This window comes from Artibeus jamaicensis, unplaced genomic scaffold, assembly GCF_021234435.1.
Source record: "Artibeus jamaicensis isolate MK-2021 breed Jamaican fruit bat unplaced genomic scaffold, CSHL_Jam_final contig_519, whole genome shotgun sequence".
In the NCBI taxonomy this organism is placed as follows: Eukaryota; Metazoa; Chordata; class Mammalia; order Chiroptera; family Phyllostomidae; genus Artibeus; species Artibeus jamaicensis.
The window spans coordinates 29,487,567-29,510,042 of NW_026521871.1; the positions used below are offsets into that span (position 1 = coordinate 29,487,567).

The 22,476-nt window shown below is 38.7% G+C and overlaps 2 protein-coding genes across 3 annotated transcripts in view; one reads left to right on the forward strand and one right to left on the reverse strand.

Moving 5' to 3' along the window:
• The window catches only part of ACAD11 (acyl-CoA dehydrogenase family member 11), a 64,101-nt gene that overhangs the window by 19,475 nt on the left and 22,150 nt on the right, over positions 1-22,476 (forward strand). The window contains exons 9-13 of the mRNA XM_037143883.2: positions 278-404; positions 6,313-6,390; positions 7,039-7,177; positions 13,775-13,882; positions 15,491-15,589. Of these exons, the coding sequence (XP_036999778.2) occupies positions 278-404; positions 6,313-6,390; positions 7,039-7,177; positions 13,775-13,882; positions 15,491-15,589 (551 nt within the window). The remainder of the gene's footprint in view (positions 1-277; positions 405-6,312; positions 6,391-7,038; positions 7,178-13,774; positions 13,883-15,490; positions 15,590-22,476) is intronic.
• ACKR4 (atypical chemokine receptor 4) overlaps positions 15,973-22,476 on the reverse strand; it is a 40,520-nt gene continuing 34,016 nt past the window's right edge. The window contains exons 3-4 of one of the 2 annotated variants that reach the window (XM_037143888.2): positions 20,391-20,809; positions 15,973-17,763 (exon numbers count right to left, since the gene is read on the reverse strand). In XM_037143888.2, coding sequence (XP_036999783.1) covers positions 16,705-17,754 — 1,050 coding nt within the window. In that variant the 5' untranslated portion in view covers positions 17,755-17,763; positions 20,391-20,809 and the 3' untranslated portion in view covers positions 15,973-16,704. Of the gene's footprint in view, positions 17,764-20,390; positions 21,530-22,476 lie in introns of those variants that run through there. The other variant, XM_037143886.2, reaches the window with a different exon arrangement.

Below are 22,476 nucleotides of genomic sequence, written 5' to 3' on the forward strand. Positions count from 1 at the left end.
GCTTTTTTTAGAGATTCTAACCAGTGACTTCATTAAAGATTCAAAATTATCATTGATTGAGGTCACACCTGGCTTGTGTTTTCCCCAAGTAATGTGTAAGCGTTAAAGTTTATGGTAAAAACAAAGTAATTCTGCATTCACCCCATAATATGAAAGACTTAAAAAATTCAAAATATGGCAACTCCTTCTGAGTGCTATTTTTAGGGAGTTAGGGAAGACTTCATATTATATTCAGAAATATAATAATTGGATATCTTCATAACTTCTTTTTGTAAAGATCTTTTGGAACTACACTACCACAGATGGGGAGTACCCCAAAGTTGTTTGTACAGACTCGAAGAGGCCAGGAACTTCTTACGAGGGTGAAGCATTTCATGAAGCAGCACATCCTTCCAGCTGAAAAGGTGAACATTGTGTGAACAGAATGTGTTTGTGCTCAAGGACTATCGAATTACTTCTGTAATCTCCGCTTCTAGGAGTACCACAGTATCTGTGTCTTTGTAGTCAGTCCTTAACTAGGTGCCCTTCCTAACCTTATCACTGAGCTGCTATAGAACCTGATCCTGAAAAATCCCAAGCTTCTAAAATATGCCAAGGGAATGCTACAGATAAATCTGTGGAATTAAAATTAAGTTGAAAGAAATTAACTCTTTTTGTGAAATTTAGAACCTTATTATATTAGAACAAAACACTACTTTGGGGGCCTTTACCAAGGCAGTGACTTTAAGGTGTTTTGTTTGGTTGGTTGGTTTTGTTTATTTTATAGACCCCTTTGAAAATTAAGAGAACTGTAGAGGAAACAAGGTAGGCATACCCAGAGAATTTTGAATGTCATTTCAAGCAGTTTATAAATACTACCCCCCATCTCCTCACACGATACTGTTTTAAGGTATTATGTTTCAGTCAGTTCACTGAGGGTAAAGAGGGCACTAACCCTCACCTTGACAGGCTTTTATTGCTTTTCTGGGCACATTAAATGATAGTCCTCATTTACTATGCACAGGATTGGTTTAGATGGCTACCTTTTACAGAAGACAAAGAAGAGGATGCCACTAATTACTTCAAAGAGAAGGATGTTGCAGACCAAAGGCAAAAGTGGTTGAACCAGTTATACTCCATACTGGGGAAGTTTAGCACAGACTTCAGGAAGTTGCAGTAAGCACTTGATGCCTCAATTCAAGGTGAGGGAGTTTTAGCAAAAGCGAGTCTCAAAGCAGCCTAGGTACAATGCAGGCCTGATTCCCCATGGGAGAACCTATCCATGGGCATGGGTTCTGTGCATCGGACCTCGCTTTCCACTGGGAGCTGGGGCCACGCCACACAGAATGGTCTCCTACAGTATTGAATCTTTTGATTCAAGATGGTAGCATTTACCTCTCCTCCCACAAATGGAATAAATTGGTGAAAGCATAAAAACAGGAGGGGGACACATCAGAGGACTAAGGTTTTGAAAAGACAACAGAGAAGGCCATTCTCTGAGCTTGTCACAAAATGCAGTACTGATACTACTGCATAGGAAAAGGTAGCAGGGCCCCTGGAAGAACGTGGCAGTTAGAGACAGTTGTCTCTGGGTTGCAGTATAAATTCTGCAAATTAGTAGTAATGAGTGACCACAAGCAAGTCTTCTTTGGGGGGGACAGGATAATATTGTGGTTAGGAGCGAACACTTTGGGGTCAGATTATTCAAATCTGAATTACTTTTGTGCCACTTTCCAGATGTGGGACCTTGAGAGTTTCAAACGTATGCTTCAACCTTCTTAAGTACGAATTCATGCTCCTCATTAAAATACAATATTAATATTTTAGCCCTGGCTGGTGTGGCTTAGTGAATTGAGTCCAGCCTGCAAACGGAAAGGTTGCCATTTCCATTCTCAGTCAGGGCACATGCCTGGGTTGTGGGCTGGGTCCCCAGTGAGGGGTGTGTTTTGAGAGGCAACCAATCGAGGTATCTCTCACACATCAGTGTTTCTCTCCCTCTCTTTCTTCCTCTCTCTCCTCTCTCTAAAAATAAACAAATAAAATATTTAAAAAATAATAGTAAAATAAAAACAAATCAAACTGCATGGAACTAAGACAACCAAGGAATTAAAGAAACAGTCAAACAGGCCTGGCTGGTGTAGCTCAGTGAATTGAGCACTGGCTTGTGAACCAAAAGGTCACCAGTTTGATTCTCAGTCAGGGCACATGCCTGGGTTGCAGGCCAGTTCCCAGCAGGGGATGCATGAGAGGCAACCACACATTGATGTTTCTCTCCCACTCTTTCTCCTTCCCTTCCCCTCTCTTGAAAAATAAATAAAGAAAATATTTTTTAAAAAAAAGAATTTGCAATAAAATGGTTTATAAGTAAAAAAAAAAACAAAAAAAAAAAAACACCAGACTATAGCTTTAAAGGGAAGATTGTCAGTATTTTTTGTGGGAAGGAAACCCACCATTATTTTGTAGTTGTAGATCTTTCAGATCTGGAATATATGCACTTTTGATAATGTGAGCTCTTTCTTCCTTTAAAAAGTCTTACCAACATCTGTAAAAATGGTTTGTACTATAGAATGATTCTGAACAATAATATTCCCTGTCTGAACACACATTTTTAAAATGATATTTGGAGAAAACAAATTTGTTTTTTCAAAATGGAAGGGGGAAAGCCTATAAAATTCTATCAAATATAAGTTTACAAAAACTAAAAGGTTTAGAAAATAAGATTGTATCACATAATATACAAACATTTTAATAGTATGTAACTTTAGCTAGTAAGCCCATTAATCACTTTTTCTTAGTACTTTTACATATTTTCCCAATTTTCTATAACAGGAAAAAATAAGTTTATTTAAACGATTTTAATGACCTTTTGAAACTTTTTGGATATCATGAAGGTAGAACGTAATTTCATTATCTATGAAAATGTTAAAAGCAATTCTTATTTAAAGTGTACAAGGAAGGATAAGGAGTCCTGAAAATAGCATGTAAAACAGGAACTAGCAATTTGACGTGTTACTGAGGACACACTTTAACATAATAACACTCATCTTTTTTTCCTACTGAGTCTAATAATACACTAAGAACTATTGCTTCTTTCTAACAGACTCAAGTTTAACATAAAAAACATAGTAAATTGCAAATTATTTGTAGGCTCAGATTTAAGATTCGGAACCAACGGACCCCATCACAGTATCTCAGTCAGTGAATGAGGAAGTTAGATACTAAAGGTGATATTTTGGGGAAATTGATCAGGCATCAAGCATATTTTCTGCTTTCTTCTTCCACCAGTAAACTCTTTTGTATTTTAAGAACTAAAGAAAGCTCTTTGTAATGAGGTGTTTTATTTTAATTCTGACCCTTACTGTACCACAAATAGTTTGCAAATCTCTAAATGAATAGATTTTAGAACAGGAAGTATTAAATAATCACATTTTCAAATAGTTATATAAACACTGACATAATTTCTCAGAACTGTATTATCATAGGCAGTCAGAGATGAGGAATTCGTAACTGTATTGCATAACGTGTTTCTTATCAAACACAACAGCATTGACTATTTCTGTGGCAATACGAGGCATGTAGATAATAAACAACCCTAAATAGGAAATTTCAGTGACTTCCTGAGAGAAACAACAAGTGCGGTTCATCCTGGTGCCTTTGAAAGAGCTATCCTGTGTCTTCTTGAAGTTTTTACTGAATCTAGCAGCACTCGGACCAGCAGTTTGCAACCGTTTTCACATTGCAGCACACAGAAGCTATCAACTAAAATTCCGCAACACACCATAAAATATATTTTTTGCCAATCTGGCCAAAAAATATATATAATTTTGATTCATTCACACCAGACAACTATTGTTGTGTTGGCCATTGTCATTTTTTAAATTTAACGATGTGAGGGAAAAGAGGTCAGTGGCCCTGACTAAATAGTCAGGTACTGCATGTTTTAAAAATTCTTGTGGTGCACCAGTTGAAAATCACTGCTCTAGACTAACCATCTTTCAAAAACAGGAATATTTTAGTACATTACGTATATGACTAAATTGGTGGAACAGTTTTAGAAAATAATTTTGTAATCTGGAGTTTTGACAATGTTCATAGCTTTTAATCCGGTAAAGTAATTCTCCTAGCCCAAGTGCAGGTGTATAGGGAAGGAAGTGGGCGCAGAGACGCTGTGCTAGCAAAATATTGGAGAACGCCACTGTAGTCCAAGATTTTAGTTCATCGTGATGTTTTAGTTGCACAAATTGTTGTTTGGTGTGGCTACTGCCTATCGTGTTTATCACTTACTGTTCATTCCTTTCTGCGGCTCAGATATTTCTTCAAGTTCCCTTAATGAGAATCTCCTAATAAGCTTTTCTCTTTTCCTTCTTTTTCTTTTTGCCCCAGGGGAGGGAAGTAATGGTTTATCCTCATCTCTTCTCTCTCTGTATCTGTCCACCTCTGTGCCTCTATACCCTTCCGCCTCTCTGTTTCTCTCTCTCTCGTGCCTTTATTTTGCCCCAATTCTTGAAAGATAATTTTATTAGATATAGAATTTTAGATTAACAGTTATTTTCTCAGCAATTAGAGATACTATCCCACTGACATCCTCATTTGTAGCTCTGGGATGTAAGCTCTCAGTCTTGTTTAATGATATGTGACCTTGTCCATTTAAAAGATTTCCTTCCCCTTTGATTTTCTGCAGTTTGTGCTCTGGCTTCATTGTGCTTTCTGAATTTGAGGGCTCCTGTCTTCTAGTTCTGAAACGTGTTAGATGTCTTCTCCAGCATTCCATCTCTCCTCATTCTCCTCATCTACAGCTCCAATTAGGCGTATGTGAGAACTTCTATCTGTTTATCATGTCCCTCAACCACTGGTATTTTCCTTCTGTTGAATTCTGTGCTTCATTCAAGAAAGGAGGAATTTCTTCCAATCCTTCTTTTGATTGTTTTCTTTCCAGATGAATCTAATCTCACTTTTCAACCATCCAAAGAGCAGTAGTTTTCAAAATGTAGATTGTGTCACAATTGCCTAGAAAGCTAGTAAAGAATACAGAAGCCCCAGGTCACTGCGATAGGAGAGGGCCTGGGCCCTGTTTTTTTTACCAAGTGATTGCGAAACATGCTGAAGTTCAAGAACCACTGCCACTGAGCTTTTCAGTTTAATTACTATTGCTTTTCTTTTCCTCAAGTTGCACTTTGTTCTTTTCATATTTGTCCAGCTTGATAATCCTTTGTCATATTTTTATTTCCTTCCTTTGTTCTCAAAACCTATTGAGACAACTGCTTTATATTCTGTATCAGATCATTATTCTATCTAGTCTTTGGGGAGTGCATTTCTGTTTTGCTGAACAATTGTTTTTGGTGATTCTTGCAAATGGTGGCTTGTTTCCTCAAATGTTTGGTAATTTTTCATTTTGAACTCATGCTCTTCAGAATTTCACTTTACCTGCTAGGATAATGTAAGTCTGTGTTCACAGCTCTCCCCCCAGAGAGGATTGGCTCAGATCCTGCCAATCTAGGCACTGTCCCCAGAAACGATGGAAGCTTAATTTTTGGCTTCAGATTTTAGTGCCCCACAGGTCTCTGAATTCAGATTCCAAACTTGGACAAAGACAGGCCTCAGGCTAGAAATACTTCTTTTTTTCTGTTTCATCCTATTGTAGATGTGGCCTTTTTCCACATGGTCTGCGTCTGAGGAGTGAGGTTTTGTTTTCTTTTTTCCCCCCACTTAGCTTTCGCCCATTAGGTACCCTAGCTTTGGTGGAGGGAAGAGATAACCTCTGATTCTCCCCTTTGCCCTGTTTAGGGCATTTGGCTTTGTCTCCTGACCACTGCCTGAGTGGCCCATTGGAAACTAAGGCCGGGGCCGCCCTGGGTCAGACTGCACCCCTCAGTCGAACGCACCTCCAGTGCTCGCTCACACCTGGAGTCAGGCTTTTTTAATTCCTGGCCTCTGAGGGTTTTTAAAATTTTCCTCCCAGCACAGCTATGCATTACTAAAGGTATTTTTTAAGTTATTTTAAATATGTCACCTGATATTTTTAGCTGTACTACTCTGGGAGGGGTTTCTGTGACCATCTAGTGTGTCTCATTGCTGAAAATGAAACGTTCAAACCTTGGTATAGATTTTGGGATTCTGTCGTCTAACACTGAGGGAGCATAGTTTTGTGGGCAGCAAGCCTCCAGAATATTTTATACTTCTGTGTCTGGTTTTAGAAAGAAATATGATTGATTTAATAATAGTTGAAAGTGCTGCTTCACCTAAATATGTTTTGTTTGGACATTAACAGTTTATGGCATGATTTACTTTGTACTAACTTTAGCCAATGAACTTTTTTCTTTTTATTCCTTTAAGGAGGTAATTGAATTCTATGTTCAAAATGAAAATTCAGTAGACAAGTGGAAAAAGCCTTCAGTAATTGATAAACTCAAGGTAAGAAAAATAACACCTTTAACATTGGAAAATTTATGTGTAGGTCTTTTTAAGACCTTAGTTTTTTTTTTGTTGCTGCTGTTATATATGTAGAGATAATTATAGCAATAATAACTTTTTTTAAAAAATTAAAAATAAAATATGTAATATACAAAGGAGGATGCATAGTGTTTTATGTATACTGATGAAGACAGCCTTTTAAAGCTGTTCAAAGGAAAGAAATACAGTGAACACTACTTACCACCATCTGTCTCTTAATTGAGGCTAAAGTCAAGCAAGGCATTTGTCTTACCTGGGCTTAACCCAAATTTCATGTTTTCAAATCACAGTGCAAAAAAGTTGTTTGGCATAATTATGCTTAAGTACGGGAGCTTTTGTAATAGCTCTGTTCAGTAAGAAGTACTCAAGCAAATTTAGTTTTTTAGCCAAATCCAAGGAAGCTTGGAGGAAAAGTCATTTATCAGTTAAGAAACTATCAGTCATGATGAATTAATAGTGACTTGTTTTTAGATAACAGGATAAAATGAAATAAATAAGTTCATAAATGTTCTTAAATTTCAAAAAGCTTAAGTATCAATACCATATAAATAAAACTACTTTAAGTCATGGCAAATTATGATCACTCTGACATATTCATCACCTTGACAGGAAATGGCCAAAGCAGAAGGTCTCTGGAACTTGTTTTTGCCGGCTGTCAGCGGTCTCAGCCAGGTGGACTATGCTTTTATTGCTGAAGAAACAGGAAAATGCTTTTTTGCCCCAGAAGTCTTTAACTGCCAAGCACCAGGTTACTACATTATTAATAACAGATGTTCTCACATATTTTGAGCGGTGTTTAAACTTTCTCTATTTTATGACAAAGAAGTTTTTCATACATAAAGTTTTTGATTTAAATTTGTCTATACTTTTACTTCTTAGTTACTTTGATTTAGATATTAAAAACTGAATCTAATGTTCTCAACGGATTACTCTTTTGTTAAACATTATTACATTAAGAGTATTAGTTAATAGAATCTGCCACCCAAGGATGGATAGTATAATGATGGGTTGCAGTTTCCTGATTGGGTATTTGATATTTCTGTGGCTAGTTGGCATGAATAGGGAGTTCCACATCTTTTGATGTGGAACTTTGCTGTCTTTCCATTTATTCACCAATTATTTATTATCTACTATGTGCCAAGCCCTGTTTTAGATCCTTGAGTTATATCAAGGAATAAAATAAAGATTCCTGCCCCCATGGAGCTGATATTCTAATGGAGGGAGACAAAATTAAGTGATACATATAGTAAATAATGTGGTAAGCTTGAAGATGAAAAGTGCTTTGGGAAAAAAGATCTCAGCAGGGAAGTTGGGATGGGGGTGCTCTGGAATGCTGAAAGACAAGGGATGTGGATTACAATTTAAAATAGAACAGTTGGACTGGGCCTTATCTAGAAAATGACATTTTATAAAGACTTAAGAGGAGTGAGTTAGCCATGCTGATGTCTGGGGGAAGAGTTTTCAGAGCTGAGGGAACAGAAAATGTACAGCCTGAAGGCAATAGTGTGTGTGATAGGTGTGTTCCAGGAATAGCCAAGGAGGCCAGTGTGGCTGGAAGAATAGCAGAAGACATAGAGAGGAAAGGACCTTATTTATATGTTGGGCCTTACAGAGCAGGTAAGGGCTTATCACAATGAAATGGGAAGCCATTGGAGATTCGAGCAAAGCAGTGACAAGATGTGACCTATGTTTTAAGAGTGTCACTTTGTCTGCTATGTTGAGAATTAACAGAAGGAGGGAAGTGGGGAGTTTATTGTAATTATTCTAGTGAAATATGATAGTGATTTGTTCTAGGGGACTAGCAGTGGAAGGGGTGAGAAATGGAAAAATTCCAAATATATTTTGGAGGCAGAGCCAAGAGGATTTCCTGATTGGATATGGGGTGTACATGGGGAAGTCAAGGACACTGCTAAGGACTTTGACATGAAAATTGAAAGGATGGGGGAAGGAGGCTAACTCTTCTTTATAAAGAAAATGTGGAATATAATCTGTGGAAGGTGTTTTCAAAACTGGATTTGCAGAAGAACCACCTAAGGAATTTTTTAAAGTCCAGAGTCACAGGCTCCATTCCTGGAGATTCTGACTCGGTAGGTCTAGGACAGGCCCTGGGAACACCCTGATGCTGCCAGTCAAGAACTGGCAGTTGATGTGGAATAGAAGGGCAGTGGATGATAGCTTATAGTATTCCTGCACAAGTTAGGACTCAGTATTGTCTTTGGAGCTAATTGTATGGCCCTGGTGCTAAAGTTCTCCTTAAAAGTATTAGTGAGGAGTGGAATTGCCAAAAAGAGGTATATTGGATATCTGAGAGAAAACATAAGCTGGTGTTTTAGCAAAGTGTTTCCTCCCTGTTCTTTGACTCTTCATTTCTTTGGAACAATTGAGATAGTTCCTAGACTTCTGTTGATGATTGACCTTGACCCTTGTGTGATTTTCCCTCTGCAAAACCCTGATTTATCAAATCACTGTTGTAGTACTTTCTAATCTAATAATGAGACTATTGTGAAAGTAAAGAAATCTATTCACAAAGTTTCTAAAGATTCATCTCATTGGTGTGAAGCTATTACATCATACTGCATAGGTAGCTCACTTTTATGGAAAGAGAACTTCTCATCTTTATTTAAAACTCGTTTATTGTTAATATTATGAAATATATTTTATAATGTGACCCAATATATAGCATATATAGTAGTTGTATGAGTCTTCATTATGGATAAAAGGGGGGATGGGGGAGATGAAGTGGGAGAGAGATATTTATATATTATTGAAAAAAAAGGTTTGCCCTGGCTGGTATGGCTCAGTGGATTGAATGCCAGCCTGTGAACCAAAGGGTTGCCGGTTCAATTTCCACTCAGGGGACATGCCTGGGTTGTAGGTCAGGTGCCCAGTAGGGGGCACATGAGTGGCAACCACACATTGATGTTTCTCTCCCTCTCTTTCTCCTTCCCTTCATCTATCTCTAAAAATAAATAAATAACTAATAAATAAATAAATAGAATCCTTTTTTAAAAGAAAAAAGGCTTCATGAAACAAGTTTCCCTTACTACATTCATGTATTTTCCACTGAGTCTAATCTAATGCAGTCTGTTTTGATCTATTTTAGTTTTTATAGGTTGCTATCCACATTCTACAAAATCAATTCCATGACACACTAATGAGTCATAATATGAAAATAATGCCACAGAGGACAGACATCCTTTGCACTCGCAGCTCTGCCACTATTTCTCTGTTTGACTTGTGAACTTTTCACAAGGTGGTCGGACTCTTTTTTCAGTTTTAAAATTTCATGAGTCTATCAATTGTACTGTGTAAAGGATATCACCAAACCACTGAAATTTTTAAATTGGCCAGGGAAATATATTTTCTTTGATCAAAGTATGATCAACAACTCTCCTCAGCAAACAAGATGTATAAACTCATAAGTAGAAAACTACGCATTTTCTCTTTGTAGTGGAGATCTCTTCATGAAGGGCTTGGGGCATTGTGTTTTGGAATATTTCCAAAGCAAATAAAAAGGTATGTAATGGATGTCAATTAAATACTTTGGGAGGTTTCTTAAGTATAAAAGATGAATTCCAGTAGGCTTCCAGTCAAGATGGTGACATAGGCAGACATGGCTCACCTCTTTGCACAACCACATCAAAATTACAACTAAAATATACAACAACCATCACTCAGGAACATCAGAATCAGGTTGACTGGAAGTCTGACAACCACGAAATCCAGTCGAATGGAAGTCTGACAACTACGGAGTTGAAGAAACCACATCTACACAGACTGATAGGAGGGACACAGATGCAGAACGGGCTGGTCTCACACCCACTTGGATAAAAATTCAGAAGAGGTATCTCAGGAGCGAGGATCCCAGACCCACACCAGGCCTCACAGCCCAGGATTCTAGTGCCAGGAAGATAAGTCTCCACAACTTATGGCTGCAAAACCCAGCAAGGATTGAGTTAGTGGAGGAGACTGCTGAAGCCCTAAGCAGTTCCCCCTGGAGAACCCACAGATGGCCTCGCTTATTCAGACTTGCTCCCTCTGAGCTCCAGAACCAGGATGGCAGCTTGAAGGGCACCAGTGGCATGCAGGGAGAAACTGACGTGTCTGACATCAGGGTGAGCAGAGGCCATTGTCCCTTTTCTAAACCCTCATCCCACAGACCCAGTAGGCTAGTACCATATCTGAAACTCCATCAACCTGGCTAACACTGTCTGACCCACCTTGGTGATCCACAGAGGCTCTACCCCACTCAACTTACAGGCCCACCCAAGCTGCTCTTCCATAAGAATGGCTTGTATTGGCTCCTAAATCCTATCAAACAAGCAACAGGTGGTCTCAGTGAGACCTAGCAGCAGCCAGATTAGAGTCACAGCTTGGCTTCATCTGGGAATCTCTAAGCCCAGCACAAGTAGCAGCTGTCTCAGATTGCTTTACAGCTCTGACAGAGTACCCTGGGCAAAACACAGGTGGGAGCTGACCTTGGCTTGCACCACCATGGAAACCCCGGGGCCTGTGCACCCAGTGGACACCTACAGACCACTGAGCACCTACCCTGTCCCTGCGTAGCTGATCCTCTACAGAGAGCAGAGGTTGGTGGTAGTGGCCACAGCCAATCCTTGCAGCTGACTGGCCTAGGTAAATCCCTCCCGTCGATCTGCCAATAGCAACCAAGGCTCAACTACAAGAGGAGGATGTACTCTACTCACACAAAGGACACACTTCAAGTACCCAGCTTGGGTGATAGGAGACACTTGCCGTTGGAGCCTACAGGACACCTACTACATTAGGCCACACTACCAAGACACAGAGTCAAACCAACTCTACCAAATACATAGATACAGACACAGGGAGGCTGCCAAAATGAGGAGACAGAAAGAGCAAGCGGAGGCTGGGATGGAAAAATAGACAAAAAACTTACTTAAAATAACTAAAAAAAAAGAAAGAAATATGACCCAAATGAAAGAACAGATCAAAACTCCCGAAAACAGCTAAACAAAATGGACAAAACAATCTATCAGATGCAGAGTTCAAAAACAGTCTTTCATAAGGATGCTCAAGGACTTTAGTGAGGACCTCAGCAGCATAAAAAAGATCCAGTCGGAAATGAAGGACACAGTAATTGAAATAAAGAACAATTTGCAAGAAAACAGCAATAGAATGGAAGAAGCCAAAAATCAAATCAATGATTTGGAACATAAGGAACTAAAAAACAACCATGTAGAACAAAAAGAAGAAAAAGGAATCCAAAAAAGTGAGGTTAGGAGAAACAGCCTCTGGGATAACTTTAAGAGAGATCCAACATTCACGTCAGAGGGATGCCAGAAGAAGAGAAAGAGCAAGAAATTGGAAATCTATCTAAAAAAATAGCGAAAGAAAACTTTCTTATATTGGTGAAAGAAATAGACATGCAAGTCCAGGAAGTAGAATCCCAATTCTGATGGGTGCAAAGAGGCCCACTATAAAACACATCATCGTAAAAGGCCAAAGGTTAAAGATAAAGACTTCTAAAAGCAAGATAAAAGAAGTTAGTTACCAGTAGGTTGCCAGATGGGAGCAACGAGGGGGAAAATGGGTGAAGAGGTGAGGGTATTGAGAAATGCAAATATGTAGTTACAGAATAGCCATGGGATGTAAAGTACAGTATAGGAAATGAAGTAGCCAAAGAACTTATACGCATGACCCATGGACGTGAACAGTGCTGTGGGTATTGCCTGAGGGAGTAGGGTGATGCTGGGTGGAAGGGGGCAAAGAGGAAAAATCAGGACAACTGTAATAGCTTAATCAATAAAGTATAATTTTTAAAAAAGATGAATTTCTACTCAAGCTACCTAAATTATTTCTCAAGTAGTTATAAAAGTTTATAGGAAACATATGTCATCATCCAATTTGATTTTTTTGAGCTTTGCCCTTCAATAAGTCATACTCCAATATTGTATATTGGAGTGCCAAAAATAGCAATTTTAATTCTAAAGCTATTAGTGGAAAATTGGGGGTCCATTGGGCTGATGAGGGGAGAAACTTTTGTAGAAGTAATTTACCTAGGCTCTTTTCCCAACCCATAGATAATAGGTTTGTTGGGCCAGCTTCTTGGAATAAACTGGTAAACCCTTCTGGAGAGTTTATTTTCAACATTTACCTCATTTGAACTATAACAAGAAACACCGAATTTAAAACAAACAAAGAAAACAGTGAGCTTCGTTTTTTGGTTTGTTTTTGTTGTTTTTTTTTTTCAGCTCAGGTCTCATTTTCTTCCTCAGTCAAAAAGAATTTTAAGCTTGTGTTAATCTACTGAGAAGTTTGCATTTTACTATGACTTTGGCTCCGTGACAAGAATCTGAACAGAGTACAAACATATTTTGAGAGACTTAACTTAGACTTCACTCAATTTTCATAGGCATTTTAGTGACTGTCCTAAAGTCATTGTAGGAGGTGATGTTAAATTCCTTCTCAAAATCTTGTAAGTAATCAGTATTCAAGGGAAAGGTTGTATATATTATTTTTTGAAATTTGATAGAAATGAAAATCAGAGAAAGGCATCTAGAGTGTTTTGCTCTATGGCAGACCTGAGGCTTTTCTTTCTTTCTTTAAAAACACCTGAGAGTGATACCATAGTGTCATCGTGCACCGCACAATGCCTGCTGAGCATTGTAGAGGGTCTTGGTCATGTTCTACCCAGGGCAGGGTTTCTGTGTTTAGCATCCTTGAGATACAAGCTGATACTTTTTTAGACGGTGTTGGGTACACAGTACTAAGAACACTGTTAGAGGTAAAGAGACAATAATTACTATGTGAGTTCAGAAGGAGATATTTCTCACTGGGTAATCAAAGATTCTTCATAATGAAGGTGGCTCAGAAGCAGGAATTTACTTAGGAATGATCAGTAGAATTTCAGTTGAGAGAAGCCCTGGCTGGTGCAAACATATGCAAGTTAGAAAGCAAGGAGTATGTTTAAGGAACTGGAATCTCAGAATAATGTTCACTGTTTTCCAGGAGTGTTTCAACCCTGGCAGAGCATATTTGCAAGATACCCAGCAAAGGTTAGGCCAGTAAATTGTTTCCATCAGTCCTAATTGAATTAGATCTCATTAGGGCTGTGCTTCACTGAGATAGAGTGGACAAGTGTCTGTGATTCAGAACAAGCCGAATAAATTTGCACTGAAAGCCATGTACTTATGAATACTGTATAGCACACCTTTGTTGTAAATTATATTTACTATTATGCTTCAAAATATTGTTAGCAAAGTTTGCTCTAAAAAGATGAACATCTGTATTATCTGCATAAATTTTAGACTTCATATTAGTAAAGTATAAAATTGAAAACAAATGCTTTTCTTATCACATGTAGACACAGGGAACATGGAGTTACTCCACCTATATGGAAGTGAAAAGCAGAAGCAGCAGTGGCTTCAGCCTCTTCTTCAAGGGAGCATTGCCTCCTGCTTCTGTATGACAGGTAAAAAAGCAAACCGCTCTTCTCCCTCGTGAAGTTCATCATCTCAGAGGCGTTGTGGGTGAGCGGAAGAAATGTGGGGTGTGGCTCTGTGTGGCAGGCAATTTGTTTGTGGTCAGAATGTGAATGGCTTTGTTTTGAGCCCAGTTTTAAATTTGGGCCCTTTTAAAAATTTTGTATTTATTCGTTTTTAGAGAGAGGGAAAGGGAGGCGGGGGGAAGAAAGGGAGGGAAACATTGATCTGTTTCTTCTTGCATGTCCCCTATCTGGGGACTGAATCTGGGACCCAGGTATGTGCCCTTACTGGGAACCAAACCAGCAACCCTCCATTTTGCAGAACAATGCCCATCCAACTGAGCCACACCAGATAGGGCTAAATTTTGGAATTTTTAAATGTGCAAAATTAAAGTTGACCTCCCCTTAGGGAGGACACGAGGTGTTTTCTCATAGACATTAGCAGCAGAGTACACCTAGTTTCATAATGTTTTGCCTCGCTTTTCTAAAATTGCCACCTATGGTTATTAAAGATCGTTTTTGCCCTTATGTATGAAATATACATCTTTGTGATAATTTTGTATTGATACTTACAAAATACTTAACTCTGCATAAACCTGGAAAAGTAGAGCTTTCACCAATGCTGGTCATGTAACTCAGATTATCTTATGGGGAAATACAGCTGAGAGCATGTTAATAAAAATGGTTTGGTACCACTTGCACATAGGAAACACTAGTTAACTCTTGAAGAGACAAACAGTATTCTTGTAATTGAGATAGAAGTAAACTAAATTTCATCTGGCCATAATTTTGGCCAGATTTTGTTGTCTTCTGTAATATTACATACATTTATAATAGCAAACTACTCTCTATTAGTAACAGGCATTTATAACACCTGTAGTACAATGCACTATCTATGAAGCACTAAGTTGAGGTTACAGATTAAGCAGAGTCCACGGCCCCCTTTCTAAAGAAACTGAGTCTCTAATTTTAGAAACCAAGCACATGAAATATCTGAAGGAGGACCCATTTAAAAGAGCATTCTGTTACCAAGTACAGATTACTATGATCGGGACCTAGCCCATGGATTCTGAAATTCCATGCAGTAAAGCAGTCGTGTAGGAGTTCCACGGAAAACTTTCTGAAGATGCTAAGTGTTGAGCAGGCTTTATAGAAAGCAAGGTAAGTAAGTCAGTGAAAGCATTCCTGATGGAATTTGCAAGGCATAGTTAGAAATTGTTTAAGATAGTAAACTGTATGGTAAGGAAATCTGGCTTGTAAATATTTAGTACAGACTTCCGTTGTGGTAAGAACAATGTTTTTAATCTACACTTGATGACTGGAAAAAGGATTGGGTTTTATCCCAAGACATATATCAATGAGGAAACCAAGAGCACAGTTCAGATTGCTGATCTCCACTGTTCTAACTATTTCATTCACTTATTCTTCCAATGAACATTTATTGAATACCTACTATTTGTAGGTTATGGGAGAACCAGGGCAGAATGGGGGAAGGATAGGAAGATGAAAAAGATGTTCTCTCTGTCCTCAGAGAGTTCCCATTTCCCTCTGCAAGTCTCTTGTAAACTGACATATTCAGCCTTTGTTTATTTATAGAGCCCGATGTAGCATCCAGTGACGCCACAAACATCGAATGTAGCATCCAACGAGATGGAGATAGCTATGTAGTTAATGGCAAGAAATGGTGGAGCAGTGGTGAGTATTCAACCGATCCTTTGTGCTAGATGCTGTCCTAAAATAATATGACACACAGCTCTTGCTTTTACAATGCCAGTTCTTTAAATTCCGTCTTAGCATTTTCAAATTTAGAAATAGTTGATAAAAAGTAATCTTATAACATGTCTTGATTAGATGATGTTTAGGAGCAGAAAATGTCTTTTCCTTTTACAGTTTGTGAAAGGTAAAATTCATATTAATGCACGATATTTTTGACCTTTGGAATATCTATCAAAATTAAATTTTAACAGGGTCATGTCATATGTACTACAATAATTTATATGTAGTTGTTTTTAGAGAGAAGCTACATGTTACCTAAAATAATTTATTGTACTACATATTTTTATGTCTTAAAAATACAAGTTCTTAAATGAAAAGTAAGAATCTTTCTACACAGAAAAATACATTGTTTAGTCAGCTCTCGATAAAAGACTCAGATAAATAGATGAACACTTTAGAAAGTTATAAAAGTAACTGATTATAATAATCAGATGTGGTTGTCTGACGATCACTTCTGGAGTGTGCATGATAAATCCAACGGGATGACCAGTTCACCACTAAAGAAAGGTGACACAGGGAAGCAAACTGTGTGCTGAGAAACTTACCAGCAATGTATTAAAAAGGCCAGAAAAGCTTATGTACTTTTTTATTGTTGATTGTTATTTTTGGAGTTTTATGAAATCGCTTACAAGAAACAAGAAAAGAAGGGTGAATGAAATTGTGCTGTATAGTTATTCAAGTATTAAAATTATGCAGGAAAATCATTTTTATGTAATATAAAATAATAATAAATGCCCCTTAATATAAGCCTCTGTATTAATGTTAGATGGCCTACTTATAGCATGATGGTCTTATTACTTATGCTTGTTACTACTGTTTTCTGATATTGTTTATTTTAATTTACATGTTTTATGCATTGATTATTTTGTTTCCTGTTCGTGGCTTCTACCCTCCCCCATTCCTCACCCCAACTCTTCTTTGTTCTGAGTTGTGACCATGTGTTTGAGGTTTGAAGTTCAGAATAATGCAGATGTTTCATCTGAGGGCCAAGCATCACTCATGTGCGTCGAAGCAAGACAGAGGCAGTTTTCAATTTAAATGGTGAATGTACTGGTTGGCTCTGTAGGGACTTCGGAATCCAAAGGAATCTCCACATTTTGCCTTTGTCTTCGCCAGGACCCATATTTCTTGGCAACTTTCATAATGTAGTTTTTAAAAGAGGATCCCATGAAAACATAGAGGACTGGGTTGAGACAGCTGTGAAAGAGTGCAACGCTCTCTGTGATTTGGATGGCCACATCCATGCGTTTGCTCAGGTCGCAGTCGGTGATCAGGGAGTAGATGATGTCTATGGCTTGGCAGAACTTGACAATGTTGTAAGGCAGCTGAGTGACAATGAAAACTATAACCACTGTGAACAGAACTTTGAGGGGTCCAGATTTTTTAATGTTTGGCATCTTGATGAGGGTCCTTGCCGTGATAAAGTAGCACACGCCCATGATGAGAAAGGGAATAACAAATCCGATGCAGATTTCCAGCATTTGAATCGATGCCTTCAGTGACGTTTGCAGGTGGTAAGGAAAGATGGGAATGCACCTAGCCTGGTGATTGACTGTGTAAAAAACCAGCTGAGGTATACTCAGCAAGATGGCAAACATCCAGACGCAGAAGCAGATGAGCCGGCATGGTTTTTGCACCCCTGAATGGCTCGGGGCTTTAGTTACCGCCCAGTATCTGTCTATGCTGATACAAGCCAAAAACTGCATTCCAGAGACAAAGTTGACTGTGTACAAGGCTGAAGTGACCTTGCACATGATTTTCCCTAAAACCCACCCATGAACTGCATTAACTGCCCAAAAGGGCAGAGTGAATAGGAGGAGTAAATCTGCCACCGCCAAATTCAGGATGTACACATCTGTTTTGGTTCTCTGCTTCTTGTAATAGGCATAAATTGCCACTACTATGGAGTTTCCGGCAAGTCCGATGATGAAAGCTATTGTGTAGAAGGCAGGCAGGAAAACTTTGGCAAATTTCCTGACCTCTTCTTTTACACAGACCACTTCATACTGACTGTAGTCATGAGTGCCGTTTATTTCATTTTCCTCGTAGTAGTAATCCATTGATTGGTTGTGTTCCAAAGCCATAGCTGCAATCTAAATGGCAGAAAGAATACAGGATACTCATTTTAATGTTGCTTAAAAGTAAACACTTTTTATCTAGCATATGTTTTGTTCTCTTACTAGAGAATAGTTTGCTACCATAACATCCATGAACCTGAATCTGCCACTTTTGAAGTCCCTAATGGAAGCCACACTAGAGTATGTCCCAAGGACTTTTCTCATCCTTTGTCTTTATAAGTCTGGGTGCAGGAGCTGGGATTTATACCAGAAGCTAAAAATAATACCCTGAGGAATTTTCTTAATCATTAAATCCTAAATAAAAAATCATGACTTTTTTGTGAAAAAAAGTTTTTAAAATATGAAAGTTTAGTCAGATTTCAATTAAAAGAAATAAAAATGTTATAATTTTTACATATACAAGTTTGTGATTCATATGCAGTATATTGACCAATTATATAAAAATACATATTTTAATTGCTTAAAGTTTCTTTTTATGTTATTTATTTATAAACTTATGTTTAGATGTTATCTGAGCATTTATGCTTAGCCTCATTAGCTGGCATTTGTAAAGCAGTCTCTTCCAGTTCGCCTTCTTCTCGATGCTGTCGCCACCTGCTCAATGTGCACCACTGTTTGGTAGCCCTGCCACCCCACTGGTCCCCAAGCCCACTAGTCCCTTAAGCACGCACCATCCCACTTCTCTCTCACCTTCATCAGTGATTTCCAGGCAGTCCTTCAGTTCTGATTTTGACCTTCCAAACAGATCTCGAATCTGTCTCCTCTTAATCAGCACTGCCACATCCACACGGACAGACCGTCACTGTTTCTCACCTGGCCTACCACAGTAGCTTCCTAACTGGCATCCTACTGTTCTTATTCTTCCTACCTCCTCATCAAACACATTTGTCTTCCTGTCACCAGAGTGCTGTGTCTCTAAAACGCCCATCTGTTACTCCCCCGCTTGGCTCCTCACCTGAAAGACACATCTCTTCACCTGAAAGATGCAGTCCAAGCTCCTTGGCATGATATCCAAGGCCCCATCCATAATTTGGTCCTACCTGTGGTTCCTGCCACCTCTCTCTACTGTGGGCCCCAGTACCATCGGCAGTACTAGTACTGAGTAACGCAAGCTATGGTACTCGTTCTGGTCCTTTACCTGTTATACTATTTCCTGTCCTTCCCTTGAAGGGCCAGTTCCTACTCAGTGACCTTGGATGTCACCTGTTCCCCCCAGGAAGATTGTCCTGATCCAAAAGCTATACATACATACTTCTCAGAGGACTGACCCTATCCTATGGAAAAGATGTGTTTCCTAGACCACATTTTCCCTCTGTGTTCTAAGTTTCCTGAGATTGTCATTAATACTTTACAGAGTGCCTGGCACACACTAGTTGCTCAGTAAATATCTATCAAAGAAAGGTTTCGCCAGCAGATATTAAACTATTACTCTCCTGTCTCATTATTGTTATTTTACTATATTGGTTATTAATATGCAGAATTCACAAGTTTTAAAATGTATTTAATAATAACTTTCAATGGTTTTATTAGAGTTTTATTAATGAGTTTTGTTTTGACTTTTTTTAGCCTTTCTGTCTGCCCTTGGTTATTTTTGTCCTTGGAAGAACCCCAAATATTTTTATAGAATCAGTAATGAAAATATTTTCAGAATAGTGTGGAATGCCCTGGCTGGTGTGGCTCAGTGGATCAAGTGCCTGTGAACCAAAGTGTTGCTGGTTCAATTCCCAATCATGGCACATGCCTGGGTTGCAGGCCAGGTCGTCAGTAGGGGGCACATGAGAGGCAGCCACACATTGATGTTTTTCTCCCTCCCTTACTCTCTGTCTAAAATAAATAAATAAATAAATAAATAAATAAATAAAATCTTTAAAAAACCAGTGTGACAACTTTACAGTACATTTTCAAAATAATATTTTTATACCTGCTAACCTTTTGGGGGATGAGTAAAGTAAAATAAAGAAGGCCCCCTGAGGAAAGACACCACATAAAAGAATTACTTTAATTATGTAAAAACCAGGTGCTAACAGTTTAAAATGACTACTTTTATCCTTAATGCGATTTGAATTTGAAAGTTCCAATCTGGAAGATTACTCTGATTTTTATTAATTATTAACAAAAAAAAGAACTTTGTTCTTTCTTTCTCTTTCATCTTAAACCAGAAATTTTAAACCTGATCATAAGGAAGAACATGGCCAAATAATACAAGGTTTTAGGGAAAGATGTTTTAAAATAAGAACTGACCTTACCAAAAATGTTCATAAATAGGGATAGGAATGGAAATTATTTCCAGAAAGGATCCTCTAACAGATTCATAGAGACACATTAGATGTCTTTGTAATTACTACAAGAATTTTAAAAAAATAGTGTTTGTAAAACAAAGCAACAAAATGATAAACAGCAAAAGCTTTTTTTCATTAACAACATTCCAGAGACAAGTAATGGTATTAAAATAATACATTTTCTTCTTATTGTGTTCAGATATTTGTTGTAAGCTTAAAGTGTACAGCTGTTTTCAGAAAGTTCTTTTTTGCACATAAACATTTAGATTTTTATGCATGAAAGCTTCCCCTACAAAGGCAAATACACAAAGTCTTTGGGCTTTTAAAAAAATCCTAAGTCAGAATGAGAAAAGGAAAACCAACCTGTTTCAGTGAGCAGAGAGGAGCAGTCTTGAGTGCGGTGTGAATGAAATCCAAAGACCTCTTCTTAACTGCGCTTACTTTTGTTTTCGTTTTATACCCCGCCTTTGTCTTGCATCCAAGAGGGCTTTCCTGCAACTTAACCTTGTGGGTGCTTGATCTGTGTTTTATGTCTAACCATCCTGTGAAATTAAATCCAGGTTCTTAAGTGTCCAGGGATACAAACCTGAAAGAATTTCATCTTGTTTCAACAACTACAGGCCTTTCAAAGTTTTCATTTAGCCAAAAGCAACCAGAAAGCTCCTGTGGTTTAGGAACTGACTGCCAAGCCACCGGCTAAAGAATTCCCCCAGGAGCAGCAAGGCAGCTGACAAGCATTTGCAGGTTGCAGCAGAGGAAATCTCTCTCTCAAGTTGTATTGCCTAGGAAAGCAAACAAAATGATTTTTTCACCCAGAAAGTTATCTTTTTGAAGACTATGTTATCAAAGACTAAATTCTAAGTAAACATTAGGCATATCTAGAATTTAATTTTGTATGCCACATTAATATTTTACTTAAGCTATGAGACTCCTTTTTACTTCACTGTACTCCCCTACCCTTAATCTCAGAGAATGTCCTTCCCCGTGACTTTAAACCCCCTTGCCTTCTTGTAACCCTTTCCTTCAGGCCAGCAGCCCATCCTGTGTCTGAGTAAGTTGTTAATTTTCCTACATTTTAAACAAATGAAAATTAGAGAAGGATGAGACATTTATGCAGATTTAGCCTTTGGGGTTCATTTGAACTCTACTCTCCTCACATTTACATAAGTTCTCCCATTCACTATGTATTCACGCAAGGCTGGGCTCAGTCTCCACCTGCAGAAGTTATTTCAGACCCATGCCATTTTTCTCTTCAAGCAGTTGCTCTAATTCAGTTCACAGAAGAGGCTCCGGTTCACTGCAGCCTCTGTCTTCCCATAACTTCCCACAGTACATATCTGAGGGTACCGCCAGGTTCTCCTCCTTGTTACCCACCAGGCTTTGAGGAAGAGTCATTTTCATGTAACTAAACCAGCACACCAGGAAAAACAGTCCCTGGATCGGTGATGTTTGTCATTTTCCATAAATGTTCCCTCTATGGCCAGTTCTAAGCTACCAACGTGAAGCTGCCGAAAGGAAAATGGCTGAGAGCAGAATCAGCCCTCCTGAGCAGGCTCCAGCACGCTTCTCCCAAAGGAGGCATCGCTTATATTTACCAAACTGATAGTTAATCTTTTGCTGCCTTCAGAAGGACGCCGCTCTTAACGTTATCCCCATCGCTCCCCTCTCTAGACTATCTGGTCTTGCCCCTCTCTTACCTGTTACTCCTCTTGATTTGATACACATCAGGGCAGGAGGAAATGAGTGAGCAATCTTCCACAAAATTCTGAGTGGCCTACAAAATCCCTCCATCTCTCACTGCCTCTCTGACCAAACTTCATAGTACTCACCCCTTTTCTTGCTCGTCCTGCCACACCAGCCTCCTTGCTGGGTTGGAATGTACCACGCATATTTCCTACTGAGAGCTTTTGTATCGTCTCTTCTATCCTATGGAATGTGCTTCCTCTTAATGTTTGCAAGGCTCGCTCTCTCATCTGCTTCAGCTCTTTGTCCAGTCACCACCTTCTCACTGAGGAAATGCGCTCCCTCTGCCTACACTTCCAATTCACCTTACCCGTAGCACTGACCATGTGCTAATGTACCATATCAGTTGTCTGTTGTCTCTTGCCCTGTTGTAGAATATAAACTTCATCAGGGCGGGTACTTTTGTTTGCTTCTTCACTGGTATAGAAGCTTCCAAGTGCTTAGAATAGTGTCTGGCACGTAGTATGTCTGCAATTAATATTTTTATTTAATAAATAATCGTACTTTTCCTTCCGATTATTACCCCATTTTACTTGCCCTTGATGCTATACTTCTTCTTTTAATTTAAATTTTTTTTTCAGCCCTGGCTGGTGTAGCTCAGTGGATTGAGCTCAGGCTGCAAACCAGTCATTGGTTTGATTCCCAGTCAGGGCACATGCCTGGGTTGCAGGCCAGGTCCCCAGTGGGGGTCATGTGAGAGGCAACC